Source organism: Corvus kubaryi, unplaced genomic scaffold (genome assembly GCF_017639235.1).
Source record: "Corvus kubaryi isolate FWS band 111438036 unplaced genomic scaffold, C.kubaryi_AGA036_p1.0 138, whole genome shotgun sequence".
Classification (NCBI taxonomy): Eukaryota; Metazoa; Chordata; class Aves; order Passeriformes; family Corvidae; genus Corvus; species Corvus kubaryi.
In genome coordinates this window covers 12,521,358-12,542,155 of record NW_024580672.1, presented here as the reverse complement: position 1 = coordinate 12,542,155, position 20,798 = coordinate 12,521,358, and the positions used below count along the sequence as shown (strand labels likewise).

The 20,798-nt window shown below is 41.9% G+C and overlaps 1 protein-coding gene across 1 annotated transcript in view; it reads right to left on the bottom strand.

Annotated features, from left to right (window-relative positions):
• The window catches only part of SORCS3 (sortilin related VPS10 domain containing receptor 3), a 118,745-nt gene that overhangs the window by 36,156 nt on the left and 61,791 nt on the right, over positions 1–20,798 (bottom strand). Inside the window, exons 13-15 of the mRNA XM_042018508.1 lie at positions 18,839–18,946; positions 2,424–2,541; positions 786–919 (exon numbers count right to left, since the gene is read on the bottom strand). Of these exons, the coding sequence (XP_041874442.1) occupies positions 786–919; positions 2,424–2,541; positions 18,839–18,946 (360 nt within the window). The remainder of the gene's footprint in view (positions 1–785; positions 920–2,423; positions 2,542–18,838; positions 18,947–20,798) is intronic.

Genomic DNA, 20,798 nt, shown 5'->3' with positions numbered 1-20,798 from the left:
TGATCATTTAAGCTCAAACATTACAGATATTGACAGTCTTAAACCTTAGAAATATTGCTTATCACAGACGCCATGTAGGAATTCCTTGTACAGAGATCCTGACTTATGCATTCTCCCATCTCCAATCTCTGATTGTCAAGCAATAGCAAGCAGTGTCTCATTTTTTCCCTGCTTTATTTTTAAACTGCTTTCAAAGTGACCTTAAAGCAATTTGAAAATTATGGTCCCGTTAAGTTAGAAACACCAATATTTATGCAAAACAAGTAGTTATATCTGACAAGGGTGGGCTGTACAGTCATGTCACAGAAGCCCTTTCAGAAATTTCTCAATAAAACATTGTTAAAAAGCAACAAATTGTTCCCAGCAATTCAAGAGAATAATGATAAAAATGCATGTTTTGCTGGCTTGTTCCCTAGGTAGTCAATGACCTTGGGAGTGAGGACAGAGAAATTCCCTCTTTCCTCTGAAAGGAATATGTTTTGGACCAGAGAAGTCCTGGCTGTCACTATTCTGGAATGACAGACAAAGAATATCAATCAGTACTTGCAATTATTTTGCTTTTGAATTTCAGGCTTGGATTTCTCCTGGAGATTAACAAATGTTTCCTGCAGATGAAGGGGAAGCCTCCCTCACTCAGCAGGCTTGGGGATCACATCTCTGCTATATGGTATGATCACAGCCACAAAGCTGCACGAGACCCAGTTCCTCTGCAAGGTTTTCTGTCTGGGTAGTATTTTGGGACAAAAATACAGCCCCTGCACAAGTCCCCAGAGTCACATACTCACCACTCAAAGTCTCCTTGGCCACAGACACACGGTTCAGACACCACGGTTTGGGAATAGTCCCGACCTAGGGAACACTGGGCTCCAGGCTTGCGTTTTTTATAGATCTTCCTCTCTCCCATGACACAAGGCTCCCCCTTCATTAGCCAAGGAACAAGAGGAGAAACACAGTTGTAGTGGCAGCTGGGTCTTAAATGGAGCACTTTTTCAAAAGACACAAAAGGCAATGAAAACAAGCATTTACCACTGGGAGGGTGGGAATTAGTGTCCAGCTCTCTTTTGTGGCTTTGCAAAATCAAAAGTCTCCTTGGGAGGACTCATGAGCACAGTGTGTTCAGCATTGAGTTGGGATGCTAATGACAACGTGCCCAAAATGCCTGGATGCCCAAGCTATCACACCCACTTATGCCACGTTTCAGAAGGTATCCACCAATATCTAGTCCTACGAATTGTCCTGAAAAGACAATGTGGGTGTACGACAGGGTTTCTTCCATATGTCAGACAAAATCTTCTGCAGAAGCAAGTGTCCAGGCCTGAATCCCATGGCAGGGGACAAAATCCAGGTGTGGAACACAGAACTGAACTCCCTTGTTATTTCTGTGATAGAGCTGGCTTTGTTATAGACAATTCTGATGGCATACTTCACTGGGTTCTTTGAATGCAAAGGTTTCCAAGAACACTACTGGGAGTAGCTAATCTAAAAGAAACATTTGGTATTTAGGTGAGTTGCTATAAACAGAATTTTCTATGATGCAGAAATAATTTGTCTGCATAGAAGTAAGAAAAAAGACAATAACTAATTGAAATACTTCTCTTTCCCATTAACAGTGATTCCCAAGATTACTGAATGGTACACATATTTCATGCCTTTTCTTTCATTTAAATTATTTCCATTTTTTCAATTCTACGACTTCAATTATCTTATCTTTGCCAAATTAATGTTCATTTCTCATTCACGGATTTCATTCAGGAATGTCACAATGGTTCTGGCTCTAGTTCTGTTGCCCAGCAGGGTGTGGGACATCATTTGGGTAGCCAGCAACCCATAAGTAATCTGCAGAGGTTATTGACCTCTCAGTTATAGTCGCTTCAGGACCTAAATATATCCAGCACAAAAATAAGCCACTCTATCAAAAGCAAAGCATGCATCCTTGAGTAGAAATGAAATAATTTGGTTTTCCCAGGTGTCTTTTATTCAAGAGCTTTTCAGATTCACAGGTTTTACAGATATTCAAGAGTTTTACAGATACCTGCAGGACTTGCAGAATGAATAAATGTTTTTATTTTCATTTTTGAGTGGGGGAAATAAGAGGCAAACTGAAACAATATTATTTTCATGAGTCACTGACAGAGCTATAAAGAATTCACTGTCATCTACAATTCAATCATAAGGTGTGGTTTTACACTGGCCTAAGCATCGAGGCCAAAAAGATCCAGCTGGTGCAATGGACTATTTTCATAAAAATAGAAGGTAATCTCCTGAACTTGCCCATAGATGCCTGGCTCCATGTTTATTCATGCACATTCTTCAAGGGATGCAAAAAAATCCGTATGGTTTGCTGTGAAGAACAACTACATTCTGGCAACAGAGAGTAGGGGAAAAGGAACCCCCATCAATGCCCTCCTACAGAGTGGGAATACCTGATTGTGCAGATGCCAGGTTTGGTAGTCATCCTTGGTACACCTGCGGCTGAAGAGAGACTTGTAATCCACCTTGACCAGCTGCCACTCAGAACGGAGACTGAAGTGCCCAAAAACTCTGAGCATGGGAGACAAAACCAAAGAACCAGAGTCAGCCAGACTCATACTTCCATTAAGCAAATAATGTCTCATGAATCTCAGCTGCAGAAACTGATACAGTCTTGGAGCTTAATGCCAGAAAATGGTATTCAGTCATGAATAATAATTTCCTGTTCTTACAACATCCCAGGACTGTTTAGCCTTTCTTGACACCTCGTACACAGCCTGCATTGCAAGGTCTTCCCCTGACCCTAGCACCCAGCAAAATGGAACCCAAATCTAATCACCCTTATTGTGAGGTTTAGAGGGCAGAGAATTTTTTTGTCATTATTTCAAGTCTTTCACTAATCTACATTTTTACCCAAACCACTTACGAGATTTTATTTTGTTTGTTTTAATTATTCCAGACTAACAAAGAAGGTGGGAGAAAGACAAGACTTACAAATTTTCCTGTGAAATCAAAAGAGAAGCAGAAGATAAGACTTCCACACACTGAGCGTAATTCAGATCCTGCTGTGTCCCCAGTGTGCTGCCATCCCTTAGTTCATCTCAGCTTACACTGTAGTCATACAGGGCTTTGTAATCATTGTTGGCTTTGCTCTCCCCCCACTCCTTCTGTAGTCTGCACCAAAATTGCTCTGCATTGTGCTGTTCTCCATGAAACAACAACCACCCAGGAATCAGTCATGCTCTCCCCTGGAAAACTCTCATCTCATGAGGATCAGGGAGAGAAAGGTGGGTGGGGGATATCTGAGAGTCTGAAGTGGTGGGTTTGCTGTGGACACCTGTCTATATCCAGGTTCTGCCTCACAGAGAAGCTCCATGAAGCTGACAAGTGGGAAGGATACGATACAAGAAGAACCTGTGCCAAATGCTGTCGTGAACAAGTGACTCAGGTTAGAAGTGAGCAAGTGGGGAAGGACTTGTCTGGTAGAATGGATTTATTAGGTAGATTGTTTCTGGCTCTCCAGAACAATTCTTAGTGTTGTCCTAATTGTGGGGTATTAGTGATAGGAAACACCACAGCATTCAGGCCAAGCTACAGGAGAAGCTGCAGTTCCTGTTCCTCAGCACAGAAGGCACATCCTGGACCAAGATAAACCCATGGAAACCAAAGCAGTATGGGGTGCCAGAGCACTCGGTGGGAGCAGGAGGGAGAAGGGAGGAATGGGAACGAGCATGGTGGGGGGATGCAGAAAGCCTCCAAAACTGTACTCAATAGGAATTCTAACTGCAGTTCCCCTCCCTACTTTTCCTTGGCACTGGGTACATCCCATCAGCTCTTACGTTACAACTGCTTTCAGCACATAAAATCTTGTTTGTGCTGCATGAAACATCAGTCCCTGCAAAGCAGCAATGCAGCAGGCAGAAATCACTTAGTCCAGCAGATTTATGCCAGTTTAGGATTTGACCTGGGTGCTTATTACATGGAAAACACAGCAAAAGGAAGAGAGAACATGATTAAACACAAACATCGTCCTAAACCCAGAAATCCAACACTTTGGCAAGTCAATGCATCTAAAAGGAAAATCTTGCTCCTCAGATTGTCCCTTAGCTAACTGTCCATCAGGAGAGCAAAAGGTTTCTTTGTGTTTTACAAAAATCACCAGAATTACTTGATTTTTAAATGTATTTTAAAAAACTTTAAAAAATTCCTTCTGAGACTGAAATTCTTCCATGATAATTAATGAAAAAGACCCAAGGTTTTCTAGGCGGAAGGCGACATATTAGCATTCCAAAAGCACAGAACATTAGATACTCTTTAATTAAATGATTTCAAAGAAGATCTTTGTGTATAATTGCTATAATTTAGATGGAAACAATACTACATAAAATGTAATTAGAGGAGTGTGAACAGAGAGGGATGTTTTCCTCTGCACTGCAGAAATGGTTCTCAGTCACCTGATTCCTAAAGCAGTACTTCCCTATCCCACCCTCCCCTTTCTAATAAAAAGCTCCTTAAGGCTAATCAATTACCATGGAAGAAGCTTCAGAGATAAGAGCTGCAGAGAAGCTAACAAGCACCTGCACCCTGGGAGCACTGCTCACCAGTACCAAATGCCACTTACAGCATGCCTTCATTAGCCAACACCATGGAGGTCACACTACAGTTCAAGATGACTTTGTTGTGCATTTAAAAATTTTATCGGTTTCTATAAGCAAACACAAGGAATGGAGAAGAGTGCTATGTGATCTGTGGGGTTCCAAGGGTCTCTCAAGCAGCTTTCCTTGGAAAGTGATAAAAACCTTCATTGTTCCTGAAATTAAAAACGAGCAAAACAATAACAGGACACAAACCCTAACAGAACAAAACCAGGCATTGCAGCTGAACCCTGCTTTCAGAGTTTCTTGTTGAGCTTTGTCAACTAAATCACTGGTTGTTTTTACACAGTGGACAAGGTGCATGCATATGACCCCTCACATCATATCTCTTTTGAGGTGGTCAGGTCCAATAGAGGGTTGGGCAGACAGCAAAGAGCTGCAACATTTTAAAAATTATAGTAGTCCAGCTATCAATAAGTGCTTGACACTAAATACTCCAGTTCCTACATATCAGTTTCTGTATCAAGTGCAAAGAGACAAACAAGCCCCAAAGAAAGAGATGCAAAAAGAGGTTGGTGGGACCTTATTTTTCCCTACTCAACTGGTGAGTCCTCACACCGCTTTGAAAATACCATCTCATTCAACGTACCCAATCCCATGTGCCTTCATTTCTCATTTACTTTGTCTAGTCACTAAATAAGGGAGGTGTATTTTTTTAATAAACATAGCTAAACTATCAAGATAATACAGGGAGGAAGGAAATAAAGTGCTACAAAATTTGCCTCAATAATTTTGTCTACCATGGTCTAACTGAAAGCTCTTAATTGCTTGTTGCAAGGATAGAAAACAAGAGAGCTGGGGTTTCAAGGTCCAGCTTTGAGAAGCCAACAAAGAAGGTATATTTTGATTTTTCCATATGAGAAGTCTGATCTGGGAGTCCTCGAGAAGCACTAAATACAAGAGCCTAGATGGTATTTAGATAGAGTCAGTTTTCTGACTAAGCTCAATTTAACAAATGTTCTCCAACCTAAGACATAGAATGGCAATTTACTGGCTTTAGACTGCATAGATTTTGTTCTATCCCTCTCAGTAAGCAGTTACAACTCCACATAAAATCTTAGCTAATAGCACAGCATCTTCTCAACTGGCTCTATGCATAGCTCACAGTGAAATCATTGCTAAGAAAACAGAAAATGCTTCCCAATCCCTTCTTTGGAGAAACAAGGCAAGGCTTTTACTGCCAGGGCGGGATGTCATTAATTTGCAGAAAAACTATTAGAAACATGGAAATCAATTCTGAAATGCTTACAGTTTCATGATGGAGTCATTTTAGAAATGATCATTGGTAATGCTGCTATAATTATATCTTTCATTAATTTTTTAAATACACAGTAACTTACAAATGCTGCCTGGATAACCTCATACAGAAGTTCTTTAACAGGCTTTTTACATTTATACAGTGCTCTCTTCTCAAATTGCATTCCTTTTGCCTTATCATTCCTTGTATTGTTGATAGTTGTGCTTTTTATGTAATTCAATACCGCTCATTCCTGTCAGATCAAGAGAATGAATTGAGGGTCACAAGATAACAACTCACCTGCCTCTGGTCCATAGCTTCAATCCCTGTCCCTGCTCATGGTATGAGAAACAGACCTTCTCAAGTAATAGCTCCCACAGCAAAGGCATCAAATCTGTATCCACGCGGATCTATTCCTGCTGGCAGATTCAGAAGAGCTGCCCAGGCATGAAAATGTAAATTCTCATGCCTAAATCAAGCTCTCTTCTATCATTTCTGGAGTAAACTGGTAGGACATCATATGGAGCAAGCAAGTGCTGAAGCTGCCTGTACTTGGCTGGCCTGGTCTGGATAAAGATGGAAGACTTTTCCCTTCACCAGTCATCCCAGCTCCTTTGTGTGTAACACCTGCTGTCCTTGGGTGTGCCCAGCACTGAGACAGAGGAGTGAAGATGCCAAGGAAGAAAGAAGCTGATAAGGTAATCTTCACTAGACTTAACATCAAAAGCAAAAAAGAAAATATTTCTGAAGCATTTTTCCTTCACCGGACATCAACGAGGTAAGAGACATGAAAAGGTTGGGAGGTTTTTTTGTTTCTCTCAAAGTACCTTGGGGAACTCTGAAGCCAGATTTTGACAGCATTAGGCCCCACAGAATAGACCGTAAGCATTTTTAATATCTAAAAATAAAATAAAAGCAAAAAATAATATAATATACTTAGTAGACAGCATCTTTTGAGATGAACTACACAAGCAGATGGATGGATCCACAGAAAAATAAAGCCAGAACTACGGAAAGAGAGACAAACATATACTTTAATTATGAGAGAAAAGCTAATTGCAGTGTCATCATAAATAGACTGTTTCATTTAGAAAAGCCTGAAACCAACCTTGATTTTTATTTCCTTTTATTGTAAAAGAAAAATGCTTGCAGAGGAAGTGTCTTAGCAAGCAAAAAATCCCCAATAGTAAAATCACCCAGATTAGTGAATACTTCAGCTGACCTGAATCTGTGCTTTTGTTGTGGGAATGTAGAAAGGAAAAAAAGTCAAGTAAGATCACCATATGATTTCAGTTAAAATCCCTCTTTATTTGCATCTGTGCATCCAACAGGAAGTGCCAGAAGTAGATCTTTAATGGGCAAACCCAAGAAACACAGTCTGGAAGAATCACCTCCTGGCAGGAAAACAAGCATGTTGTTTTGGGTTTGGGCTTGGTTTTTGGCTTGTTTTTTTCTAGTCCCTGGAGAGGATGATCTTCTCTCACTGAAACCAGAGGAAGCCCCAGATCTGAAGTAGTGAATAGTTAATTTAGCACAACTGAAGATGCTCATTCTCTTTCTGATGACCAGCAAAGGGAGCAAATGTTGCTACAGGTGCAATCTTAACAAACAGCCAGGCATCCACGAGACCATATACTCCAAGCAAATATCACCAGTGCTGTTTCACGAGCAGTGTTTGGTCAAAGCCACCCAGGTAGTGGCATAGCACAGATTGGAGCATTCCTCCCTCCAAACAGGTTTGATAGGTGTGAACGGGTGGACTCAAGATTTATCAGGATAGGTCCCTGCAGCATCAGCTTGGACCTACCACTGCAGAGGTCAAGGAGCAAATTTGGCTGGTCTGCTCTCATGAACTCTAAAAGCATTTAACATTTTGGGTACTCTGCATAGACATGGACCTGAGTGGTGGCCGGGGAGAGCCTGCACACGCCTAACATCTGTATTCCTACTCCCGTGGCTCTTGGCAAGCTTGGAGAATGAAGTTCTCTTACAAGACCTATTCTGGCACCTACACAACCAGCACTGAGGTAGGCATAAGAAGCCTTTCCAGAACAGAGTCAGGGTTTGGTGTTGGTTGTTGTACTTTCTATCCCAGGGCTCCATGGTCCAGGAGAACTGACTAGTTCAGTGTTAGCATGACATGAGTACATGGAGGCAACACAAACCAGTCGCTGCTTTTTCCTCTGATCCAGAGAGCTGGGTAACAGGGACCTGAGGCAGGGAGATGGTCTGGAAGAAACTGTCAAGATTCACCCAAACTCACTAGCTCTAGCTGGGAACAGATTGTGTCCCTGTACAAGGTTCTTTCACATTCATAATTGCCTTGATTTGTCTTGAATTTTTTTCTCCCAAGTCAGGCTACCCCAGTCCCACATTTCCTGGGAAATGGTGAGCCTATGCTAGAGTTGCTGGCTCAGTGAACACCTACAGAATGTCTGGGTACATAGATGTACCTCCATCACTTGTTGACATTTATAGCTTTTGAGTCAATGAAAGAAAATGCTGACAATTTCACACAAAGAAGAGGGCCTGTTATGAAATCAGGATCTGAATCCATCTCTCTGTAAGGAAGTAGCAGTAAAGTGAGGCAAACTCCTGTGTGCAGGCTGAGCTGTCAGGGCCAAAACCACACGAGCAGCAATGGAACAGTTGCAAGTTGTCCTGGTGGGGCCAGATTTTATGAATAGGTAGTGACAGACGAACTATTTCTCCATGAATTAAACATAAATCATGACTTTAGAGAAAACCAAATGGGCTGTGTAATCTCCCAATTTTTTTTTATTAGGATTGAGATGGAATTACCATTAAAGGAAGTCACTAGTTACAAGGAAATTGGATAGAAAGGAACTGAGACAAGGAAGTAGAACTTAATTGAAAGAGACAGAAATCAGCAATTAGGGAGAGTGGGAGAGGGAGAGTTATACTGTCTCACGCCTGGCAAGATGATGCAGGGGAGTAAGAGACTGGAAACAAAGGAAACATAAAAAATGAAAGATGACACTGGAAAGGCAGGCAATTGCCAACAAAAAACACTGTCTGGTTTTTTTCCTAAACAATAAATATGGTTTCTAAGAGCCGCTTTGGAGCTTCTAATTCAGTTGCTTTTGGCTGACCTGTCAACTAGGAACAGTAGCCTGAGGGCAATGGGTGATGATTCAGGGCTGCTGGACTTCTGTCTGTGGACCAAAAAAAAGTAAGAAAAACAGATGTTTTTTTTTTTTTCTAGAAAGAAGAGATGCATTTTCTTCCAGATAGAATATACCATCCATTTGGATCTAGTTTTTCAGCTGGTGCATATTAGTTTAATTTAGACCATCTAAATAGACCCTCTCAGATATCAGGCCTTCCACTGATACTATTCAGAGGGAGAAAAAACAACAGCAGTGAAACTATCAAGAATGTACCAACACCAGAGAGCAGCCTGCATGAGGACAAATTTGTTCAAGAAAATCTTGGTCTGTAATCTACTTCCCAAGGAGAAGGGTCAAAGAAGAATTTCACAGAATTTCTCATGCATATTAAATCTGAGGAATGTGGTTTATTTCCTCTGAAACTTAATGTCATGACATCGAGGTTGCCCAAAAGAGAGAAATTCAAAGTGTTGGCCACCAGCAATCCATATTGAACTGGTCATGAAAAGCTGCACCACTGCCAGATTTCAGGTCAGGAGGGAGAGAGGAGATGGGGCAGGCAAAGAGTTTCTGTGAAAACAGATCAAAACCAAAACCTTCCAATAAAAATCCTACAGTACAATCATGGTAGATCCTTTCCCTCAGCTTTGGAAAACAGTCCTGGTATTATTCATCAGCTCAATGGGCACCTCCTTTAAAGCGCTAGCAGAAGAGGAAAACCACTGCAAATGACATGGTACAGCATGATCTTTCAGTTAGCAAGTAATGCCAAGCACAATTAGTAAGTAATCTGCAGAATGCATAATTACAAAGCAGCCCTACAGTTTGGACTCCATTTCTTTCTTAGCTGCACAAATACTGCATGAGGCAATGGGGGAGACAGAGATTTTTTTGTTATTATTTTATCATATAGAAAGTGCTATCAAAATAAGAACTTACTGAATGACAAACCAAACCTTTTGAAATCTGGTCTCTAAAAAATTTATTACCGATGTTCTCAAACCACTTTACATGACAATTGCTTCAAAAGAAATCCCAGCAACATGAAAGAGAGTATGAGACACCTAGGAAGGGGGATGGGAAAGCATATTAATTTTTAACGCTGTTTTTCAGAAGTGTTCCTTCTCTTCTTCGAAGCACTCATGAAAGACAACCAGTTTCTGACAGCTTTGAAACCTAAAGATGCTGCCACTCTCTTCTAGAAAAGGTACTGGCAGGTATCAGTAATCTGAGTGTTTCATCCCCTTATGGGTTTGTGGTCTCAGCAGAGGCAGGTGCTACTGCTGCTTTGCCAGAAGCTGGATAACACAGCACATTCAGTCATTTCAATCTTTCATCCTATGAATCAGCATATTTCCAACCAGAGATGCCCAATACAAAAGTGGAAGCCATTCCTTAGAATATGTAAGCTCCAAACACATGTGACAGGTGAAGCACAGTGACGAGCTTTGCCTGGGTATCAGAGAAGAAGGCTCAGAGGAGGGAAGCTCTGGAGAGCTGCTTTCCAACATCCATGCAGTTCAGTGATCAAAAACCTGTTAGAGTGAACTCTGCAGCCAACCTAACATTGAACCTTCAAGCTCCCAGAAAAGCTGGTGTGCTGTGCCACTCTTTTCCTTGTGCAGGATCAGGGAGAGATTGAGCTGGAAAGGTGCTAAGGCTGTGTAGTTTCTCAATCCCCTGAGGGTTGGTGGGATCAGGGCACCAGAATATTTTATGCCTTGCTCTAACAGAAAGGTGAAAGACTCAGGAATGCATGTGTACACAGCATCCTGCCCCTTTCTGTGCACCCTCCACCAGGCCTGAGGGCTTCATACAGCCCAGCCGACCTGCTGACAGGAGGACAGCACAGGGCCAAGATCCCTCTGTCCTTACTTAGCAGCACAAGAAACAAAGCACATCAGCCTCTAGATGAGAATATCTGGACTTTATTGCCATCAGGCAAAACTTGTCCTTTTATCTAGGGAAAAGAAATCTATCAGCCTGCTGTTCATTCTGGCTCCTTCTGCAAGGGCTTCTTTCTTTTATTCACTTCAGTGAATCCCAGTCTCAAGCGAACACCTTTCTCTAATCTCCTCCCTGCATATGCTCACCTCTCCACCCCTCTTGTCCCAGCATAACAGACATGACTCAGCATCTCCTTCCCCTGAAGGAATGGGAAAAGTCTGCACAGTGGGATACCCACCTGGGATTCAGGAGACCTGCATTACTGCCAAGCTCTCCCGATGACAGCCTGCTGAGTGACTAACCATGGGCATGCCCTTTGCTCTCCCTCAATTTCCCTACCAGCACAATACAACTAATGCTGTTGACTTTTTTAGCATAATATTTGATCTACTGTCCATAAAAGGCACCTGACTCCAATGGCAGTGATGTTTGCCCCAGAAAGTCAAAGACAGACAATACGTGCCACAGAGCACAATGCCTTCTCCATGTGTTATGGCTTCTGCCAGGAATCTTACGAGTACATGGTGCAACTGCTGGGAACTGGTCTTGGGTCACGGACATCCTTTTCCTAAAGCCAAATGAATCACACGGTGCTGTCTGAGAAAGATTACTCTAAGTAGATGTTCTCATCACTTGATTTGTCTTTTCAGGTGCCGCAGAAAGACCTCACCTCATACTGCAAGTATTAACAATCAATATTGTGCCTCTTGTGGACTGTCCAGGTGAATTCATGCAGAGATCCAAAGGCTAAAACACAGACTACTCCTCTGGCAGAGAGGGAGATGGGAGGAGGAAGTGACACTGATTAATCTGTGGTCGTTAATAATGTTTTTAAATCTTGCAAACAAAGATAATGATATGGGTAATCAACTGTCTTACTCCAGGGTATAAACTGATCATCTGCTGGGATAAAATGGGAATTCCTATAACACACATTTTCTTGTCCATTGTAAAGTCACTTGATGCCATTAGCAGATTGATCATTTTCTCCCAAAGTCCAAGCTATTCATTACTTCCAGAAGGTTTTGAAATTAGATCAGATGATACAGGAATGCAGCTCACTATAGCAAATGCCAATATCCTCTCAATCATTTTGGTTTCCTTACTTAGTAATTGTATTTGGAATTTTTGTTCTCAGATCAAGTTCCAAATTTTACTTTTCTTTCTGTGTGCAGTCATTATTTTCACAGATTCATTTTAATTTCATGGATTCTGTTCTGAAGAGTCCTTATATAGGTTTGTACACTGCAGTCTGCACAGTCCCCTGAGCGAGGACAGAGAACTGAACTCACAAGGACACATCAGAGCCTTGCAGGAAAATCCACAGCCAGTAACAATGCCACTCACACCACAAACAGATATTGCAATGAACAGAAGAAAGGAAAACTGAGAAGTGAGATAAAACCACAGTAGGGACAAGAATTAAAACCTAACAGTCCTTTATAGTATCTAATGGTACCCATGCAATTTGGATAAACCAGGCTTTGAGATCTTCTCTCTAACCTTTAAAAAATTCCACAGTTTTGATAGCCCTTAGAGAATGCACAGGCTGGATGGACAGCCTTGGTCCCCAGAGGAAGCGAAGGTAAATAAGGACAGAGTTCAGAATCTGTCAGCATAACAGCTCCCATACATGATCCTGTCTCATTTCCTGCACTGGAAGCTGCAAATTGGATTTAGCTTTCTAGAGAACTCTGGTGAAATCTTTCTTCCAGATTCCTTCTTTGCTAAATTTCTGTGTGGCACAGCAGCAGTCACAAGTTGCAGAAGATCTATGTTTTTTTCAGAGAGGTTCTTCCTATTTCTTTCAGAGTGAAGTGAAAAGAGGCCAGACTGATGTCAGGAAAGTTTAGAAGCACCTGTGGGCCATGGGAATTGAGGAACACTGTGATTCTTTTCTCCTCACACATTGTACAAGAGCCTCAGTTGCTTCTAGGAAAAACAACCTCATGGTGTTTTGCCATCCACTCACATCTGCTCTCATTTGCTGAGGTTGCTAAGCAGGGGTGCTGGCTGTGGAGGGCAGAGCCTGGTCCCAGGGGGAGAATGCCAGCTCCTCTGACCACATCTCAGCAAAGGCACTATTTTCTATCACTGCTTTCACCTTAATTTTTCTCAGGACACCCACTCAGAGGTGGCAGACCCATGGCTCCCTACCCCTAGGCAAAGAATGTTTCAAGGACACTGTCAGCTTGTCATTTTCTTTCCTGCATTAGCTTTTAAATGTAACTGCAAGATTTGAGCAAAAGGCAGAGGATGTTGCCTTGCTTGAAGAGCCAAGATGATAAACACTTATCAGAAAAAGACAGGAAAATGACTCTTGGCTTCCATGTAACTTTGAACTCAAGTGGGAGCTTGAACCTGTGACCTGTTGCCCCTTTCTCATACTCAGTTTGCTGAGTCTCTGCTGAGAGTGAATCAGAACCTGTCCACATTGCCTTCATACCTGTATCTACTTTGCTGATGTCTTCCACAGGTCAGTCAGTTCTTCAGGATAAGAGTAATTCATGGAATTCCTGGCCACAGGATAAGGTGCCTGCTAAAAACTTTTTCAAAGCATTTAGAGGGAAAACCCTCAAAAATAGGAAAACTCCTTAATATCTTAGAAACACAAAGAATACCATGTTTGGTCAAGAAAGTCCCTTATTTGTAAATTTCTATGAATGTGAGAAGTATATAAGGTAATAATATTTTTAGTATAATTTAGCATAATATATATATATATATTTTTTTTAGCATGCTACACTTGCCACTGTTGGAACATGGAACTGAAATAGAGGGACCTTTGGTCTGTCACAGTATGGCCTGTGCTCTTAATACTTTCTTTCTCACCTCAAACCTCCCCTGGCATTCACCTCACCTTTTCCAACATCTTTCAATTACTTATTCATTCTGCCTCACTCTTCTGCCACCCAGTGATGGATTGCCAGTAATTTTATGGGTCTCCTGGAAAAAAAAACTACTCCCACTTCATTTCTGGTAAAGCTGCATGGCCACATAAACAAGAAGGTGTTAGAAAAGGGCCAGGACTCATAACCTATTCATTTACAGCCAGGAACATTTCCTAACATACATAGCAAAGGGCAGCAGTCACAGCAATGCTTACAGCTTAACTTTCAGCTCACTGAAAATATTAATGCCCAATTATGCATGCACACATATAGAGAGATCATTAAGTTCACACAGGTAGAACTACGTAGAAATTTATATACACGCATATGGGTGTGTCTACATAAATATTTATTTATCAGTACAGAGAAACTTAATGATCCCCATCTGTAAATGAGTGTCTGCACACATACACACATAATGAGTCTACTAAAACGATGCAGGGCTGTGAAGCAAAAAGGTTGTTTTTCTTAATATAGGTTTGGAGAGATGCTTAGCACAGGAGATGAAGTGGCAGAGGTAATAATTATGAGTAAGAGCTGCAACAACATAAAGCCCTCTTCTGGATCCATGAAAACATCTTGTCTCTGATTAAAATGGTACAAACTAGTCTGGATATACCACAATTGACTAGAATGGGAATACAGTGTGATTCCTTTCCCCTGTTGGACAACCTCAGGCAAGTAACACGTTGTGCCTATGTCTTGTCAATCCAGAAGTGTTGGATCTAACCCATCAGAACATGACATAATTAAAAGATATACTAGTCAACAGTGAGGGATACAGGACAGAAGTAAGAAACCTGTAGATTTCAAAAAGGCTAGTGCATTCTGGGCATTCATTGCATCATCTGAGAACATGTCTAACCCACCACCCTTACGCATTTGAGTTATTTTCCTAGAGGACCCTGTGTTTTCACTGCTGCTTTCCACAGCAATGTGGAAATGTGCACACAGCAATGTGCTTTGGTACAAAGCTCCACACCAAAGGAGCTGAACTGACCATCTTGTCAGATGAGAGAAGTGTCGAAAGAGCAACAAAGGGAACTGCAGAAGAAGATGGTCAGCCAGGAATGGAGGAAGGACAGTGGATTCACTTTAGTTAAGAGGCAGTTCCAGGGCAGACCAGCACACACAGTCTCATGGTACTTCCCCAAGCATCACAAAACTACATTCGTAACAGAGTCCACCCAACTTGTAAGGAAATAATTCATTCTTGCAGCATTATAGCCATACAAAATTTAAAAATCACAGAATAATTTAGATTGGAACGGATCTCTGCAAGACATCCTGCCCAACCCCCTCACTAAAAGCAGCTCCCAATCCAAAGTAGTCTGAGATATTCAGAATCATATAAAGCCCCTTCATTACTGATGTTCTTTAGGATTGTTTAGGACAAGCATATACAGCACAAAGCACAGAGGGTCCAAAAAGCCTAGGATACTCATACAGTAAAGACAGGTATGGAAAATGCTTACTTAATAGCTATGAAGTGGTATGAAAATGTGTGCCAAAATGGTTGCTGCTTTCTACAGCCCAGAGAGCCCCTCACAGCATGTGGCACAAAATGAATGTTGGGAAAGTCATTCTACTGATATATTGATTTTAATAAAATAGTATTACGAAAATATTGTTAATAATTCAGTATTTTAATAATAGTTGGAGTATAATGACTATGTAATACACATTCCCCTCAGAATATTATTTTTTTTAAATAGGTGAGCACAGACCACTTTGATGCAAATCTATGGAAGAACTTTTTTCTAACGGGAATCAGCCGAGACAACTAGATGAAGTATTTTTCATTTTCCAGGATGAAAGACAAACCTTTAAAAGCCACTAACGTACCCAGTTTGACAGTACACAAATATGACCACAGCCTTGATCCCTCTGCCTCAGCGCTGCTTCAAATCTAAGAGCTCCCACCGACCCCATGATCAGCTGGGGGATCCTAATCCCAAACTGCTGTGCTCCTCTCATCAGCTTCTTGATATCTTTGGGATTTCTTCCCAGAAACATGAATTCCATGTACCTCCAAACCACCATGTGTTACCCTGGTTCAGAGGGTGGCAAGTAGCAATATAAAGGCATTGATTTCTTCTCAGCCAAGGCTTACACAAGCTCAGCATCACCCTACACTGCCCTTATAGATGAGTTCACTAAAATTCTAATTGGGAGAAATACCTAAGTGTTCTGTGTAGAAATTGTTTGCATAGAGCTTTATAAATGGGCTCTTTCCTCCTCAGTTCCTTTAATTCTGTGGATAGAAGTTTCTCTAAACATTCATTGCAAGTGTCATGTGAAATTTCTTTGTATGGCTTTTACAGACTCTTAAGAGTGGTTTTAAAAACTTCTAATGATGACAGTAATAATAAAGACAATACCAATAACAACAGCAATGGCAATAATAATGGTAATATGCCTGCAAAGATTTCAAAAGAAAAAGTTCTCAACAAAACTAATACACAATATTCAGGAAGATAACTCACTTCCTACATTCGCCACCAGAAGACTACAGAGATATAAATAACAATAACCTTAGATTTATAATGCATTTTTCATCTCAGAAGAAAACTGCATTGATTTATAAAGTAAATGGCCTAAATTCACAGCTAGTCAACTGATTAGCTCCACTGATTTCAATGAAGGTGCTGATGTGCAGATTTATGAGAGCTCAGATTGGTCTCTCTGCACGTGTGTGTGCATGTGTCTGCACATGTGTGCGGCTGGAAAGGGACACACATTGCATAAAGAATTTCACAGAAAAACACCATATTAAACAACACAGAAAGTTACACATTCTCATTGCATTTGGAGAAAAAATTCACAGAGTGAACAGAATTGCAGGTTCTAATCTTTAGCTGGGAATTGGCATATATAGTTTCCCAACAGGATGCTCACAGCCATCTTCTGAAAAGGCTCACAGGTATATCATATGCTATTGAGTTTTGCTCTTTGCAAAAACAGGGCAAGGTTTGCAGATAGCAAGGCGACAGATGCACAGATATATTCTTCTACACAAACAAGGACTCTGCCTTTTTGAAAAAAAAGCCAAAGCCATGGCATTGTTTTGGAATAAAGGAAAAGTGAGCAGTGCTACCAGAACTGACACCACGTCTACTCCGATAAAATCTCAGTAGCTGTCTGTCACAGACACAGAGGCTGCCTTGTTTTGCTCCAGCACTGTTTGGGAATAAAACATAGGAGTGCTGCTGTGTAAAGCACAACCATAATTACTTAGCCTGTCCTTCCTAAGACAGTTTATCACAGGAGATATGGATGTGCTATACAGGAGTCAGCTACGCCCTCCTGAGCCCCCCCCAAGGCTACAGCAATAAAACATTTCTTCTGCCATGGCATAGATGGCATAGAAGCCAGTTCAAATGACCATTTGTGAGAAGAGTAAAATATGATTTTTCCCCAGCTCTTGAGCTGAGCTCAACTTCAAGTACAGACTGCTTCTCAACACATGGTCACTTCTTTTTGTGGAAAGCTGAAGTAGATCTGGGTTTTGAAAGGCATAACAACACAAATCATGCAACACAGTTGGAATACACTCAAGTCAGTAGCAGAAACGTCCAAGACACATGATTATTACCCAGTCCAAACTTTCTCAAAAACTGATGACAAGCATATCCAGCAGTCTACTCTGAGTTTCTCACTACCTGTGACACCAGCAAGGAGCTCCACCTATGCATTCATGCCATTATAAGTATGCAAATGGACTGAAGCCTAGAAGAAAATAAACTTGACCTGAATCTCTTTTCTCTTGCAAGCAGTGAAAATATGCAGGAACTTCAAGTGCAGATGCAGAAAAGCAGGAAAAGCAAATTGACTGAAAGATGGAATTTATAATTAATCTCCTGCCCCTGAACTGGAGTGATGCAAGTGTCTGATGTGATTAACCAAAGGTGCTTCTTTGTGCCACTGTAGATATGCTTCACAGGTGTGCCTCAGTCTAAGGCATCTTTGCCACCTTGCTTTCTGATGTTTTTCAGAAGCCTGTTTCAGGCAATTCAAAGAAGCACAGGTAAGAAGGCATTTCTGAAAGCAATGAAGGCAGTGCATCTTGTCCTTGCTTTGTTCAGAATCCCAGAGCACAGCGCTCTGATCTACTTTGTTCAAGAGGTCAGATCACTACTTGAAGATGCCTTTGAACTTAAAAACTTCCCTCTCCTGGTTGTTGAACTCAAATCCTGGCCTGTTCTTGGGCCAACGTCACTCCACCGATTCTAACAGCCTTACCCAGCACTTCAGCACTCCTGGGAGGAGGAAGGTCCCGGCACCATCCCTGCCAGCCCAGGCTCCTCCTTCCATGGGATGGGTGAACCATAGCATACTAAACCCCAGACAGGAAGCTTATTCTGAGCTCAGCTCTGCATATGCACCATGAGAACACTTTTGCTTGAGCTAAAACCAGATGTACAGCCCACAATGCAGATAGCAAGCAACAAGGTTGGGGGATATTCATACCCACCAGCAATCTCAAACGAGAGTCATGCTGCACAACTGGAGCAAGCACAGAACTGGCATTAGGTACAACCATACAGATCTCCGACTTCTGAAGAGCACTGCAGACCCTGGGCTGTCAGATCCAAGGACTGCAGTCCTTGGATTATGAGAATAATCATGAGAATAATTATGAGAAATGACCTCTGGTTGTCACTAGATGCAACCTGACCAGGGCTACACCACTGTCCAGAGAAGCAGATTTATCTGCTGGTCTGTGTGAACTCCCAAGCTACAGCTTGGGACCATCTTTCCTTGCTATAGCCCCTGTCACCACTGGAGAGAGTTTGGCTCCATCATCTATTTGCCACATGATGCAAGAACATGCCAGCCAGGCCTGTGGCCATCAGCAAAACCCACAAAACAGCACCATGACTTCATGAAACACTGCATGTGTAGCTACACAATGCTGCACTGCACATCATGACATTACCAGGCACTTGGGGATCTCCATGAACCCCTTCTGCCATCACAACTTAAAATAGGAGCTGCTGTACTTACGTCATTATCTGGGTCTCTATGCCAGGGTCTACAAGGGATCCATCCACAAAAAGTGGTGTTGATGTGAAACTGTATTTAGTCCAGGATCTTCCCTCATCAAAACTCACCCTGGGATAGAAGCAGACAACATTTATATACATAAAAAGACTTACTCTAGAGCAACTGCAGCAATTAAATGTTGGCTAAGGTCTGCAAGCTCCAGCAGCTGGGTTTACAGACAAGCACCAATCTTTGCCATTTCCCAGCCCACTAAATTCATGCTCTTGATGTACTTTGAAAGATCAAAGCTTTAGAAAGCATAAATACTGGCAATGAGGATATAGATATACTTGATGCAGCTGTAGATCAGACCTCAAGGGATCAAGAGGCTTTGCCAAGACCTGTTTCTGGGTCTGGAATATGAAGCACCACTCAGAGCATAAGCAACCCTGGCCTGAATGCATGAAAATTGCTTTCACCATCACAGGACATTTTGACCCATCCCTGTATCAATGCCATATAGCATTAGCTACAATCTCTCTATCCCTATTAGTACTTTAAAGCAAATTCGCCTTATTTGTGGGAGTGAGGAGTGTAGAATGTGTGTGCACACATGCATCTGAGCATCTGGATCTGTCTGGGAGGCTCTTGGTGGACACCGAGTCCTTCCTGCTCCAAGCAGGTAGAACACTATCTGACATGCCACCAAAGGACCAGGAGGCCACCGTAGTGTGTATTATAATCTGGTGTGCAAAGCCAAGGCTGGCAGTCACCATCCCCTAACTCTGCCCCTCACGTCACTTAGCAAGACACCTTCACCTGACTCAGAATGCACCTGTGCCAGAACAGGAAGTTAGCTTTACACGAAAGACAGAACTCTGGGAGTACAACAGCACACAGAAAGATTATCTGCCCTAAATCTATTTATTTAAATGTATGTATCTTCCCATACACCTGTGCATTTTTATGCTTTCTGCTTGCATGCTTATCTCTCTAAAATAGCATTTCAACTTCTGGGGAACAGCATGCTTCATTAGCTTAGCTAAAGTTCTCTCAGCTTTTCAATTACCCACCCCTCTTTTCTCCAGCATGAAACTTATTGTACAATGTCTCAGCCTGAGAACTAATAGATTTACATGTACCCTTTAATCTATTCCACTCCTGCCCATAAAACAGGTGCCTACTGAGGCAATATGAAGCAAATTCCAAAGCCCCTAAGGGTACAATTTTGGAGGAAACCTGTTGGAGCGTATTGATAACAGATCTAAATCACTACTCATTTAATAGAGTGGGTGGGGCACTCGTAGTACTGCACATGCCATTTCAGGAGACTGAGTGTAAAAGGAGAGCATCCAAAATGAACCTCCCCAAACAAAGGTGAACTGAGCTCTCAGCTTCTATGAAAAGTCAACCTGTGACCAAATCATCCCCAATATGTAAGTACAGGCACTTGTATTAATGTGCTTTTTATGTCTGAGGAGCCTTCACAATTAAAGACAACTGAAACAGTTACACCTGGCCTGAATAATACAGTAACAAATGGTTAATACATGACTTGCAGCTTTTTCAGTAAGTGGCTCCCTTTTCACCCTTCCAGAGCTCAACCTGCTGCAGTCTGACGCACCCACTGCTGGTGACACCCACCCGTGGCTAACACACACTTCTCCTTCCTTGACTCATACTTGGCTTGGTCTAAAGACTGGGACATGGTCCTGATGTCCTCTTTCCTGAGGGCACTTTAGTTATAGGCATGACAACTGAGTTACCCGCCAGAGGCTTCCAGTCACACCTCAACACATTCTATCCATAGACTGGAGTCTGCAGCTCATCTTTAGGAGTCTGCCCTGTGACTACTGTCCTCTATATGTCCAGTTACGGAGCCAATACATCCCATGGTCAACAATCCACTATCACACCATGACTAAAGCAGTCATTTCTTTACTTCAGGTAGCAAAGAAATGGGCTCAAATGCAATATATTC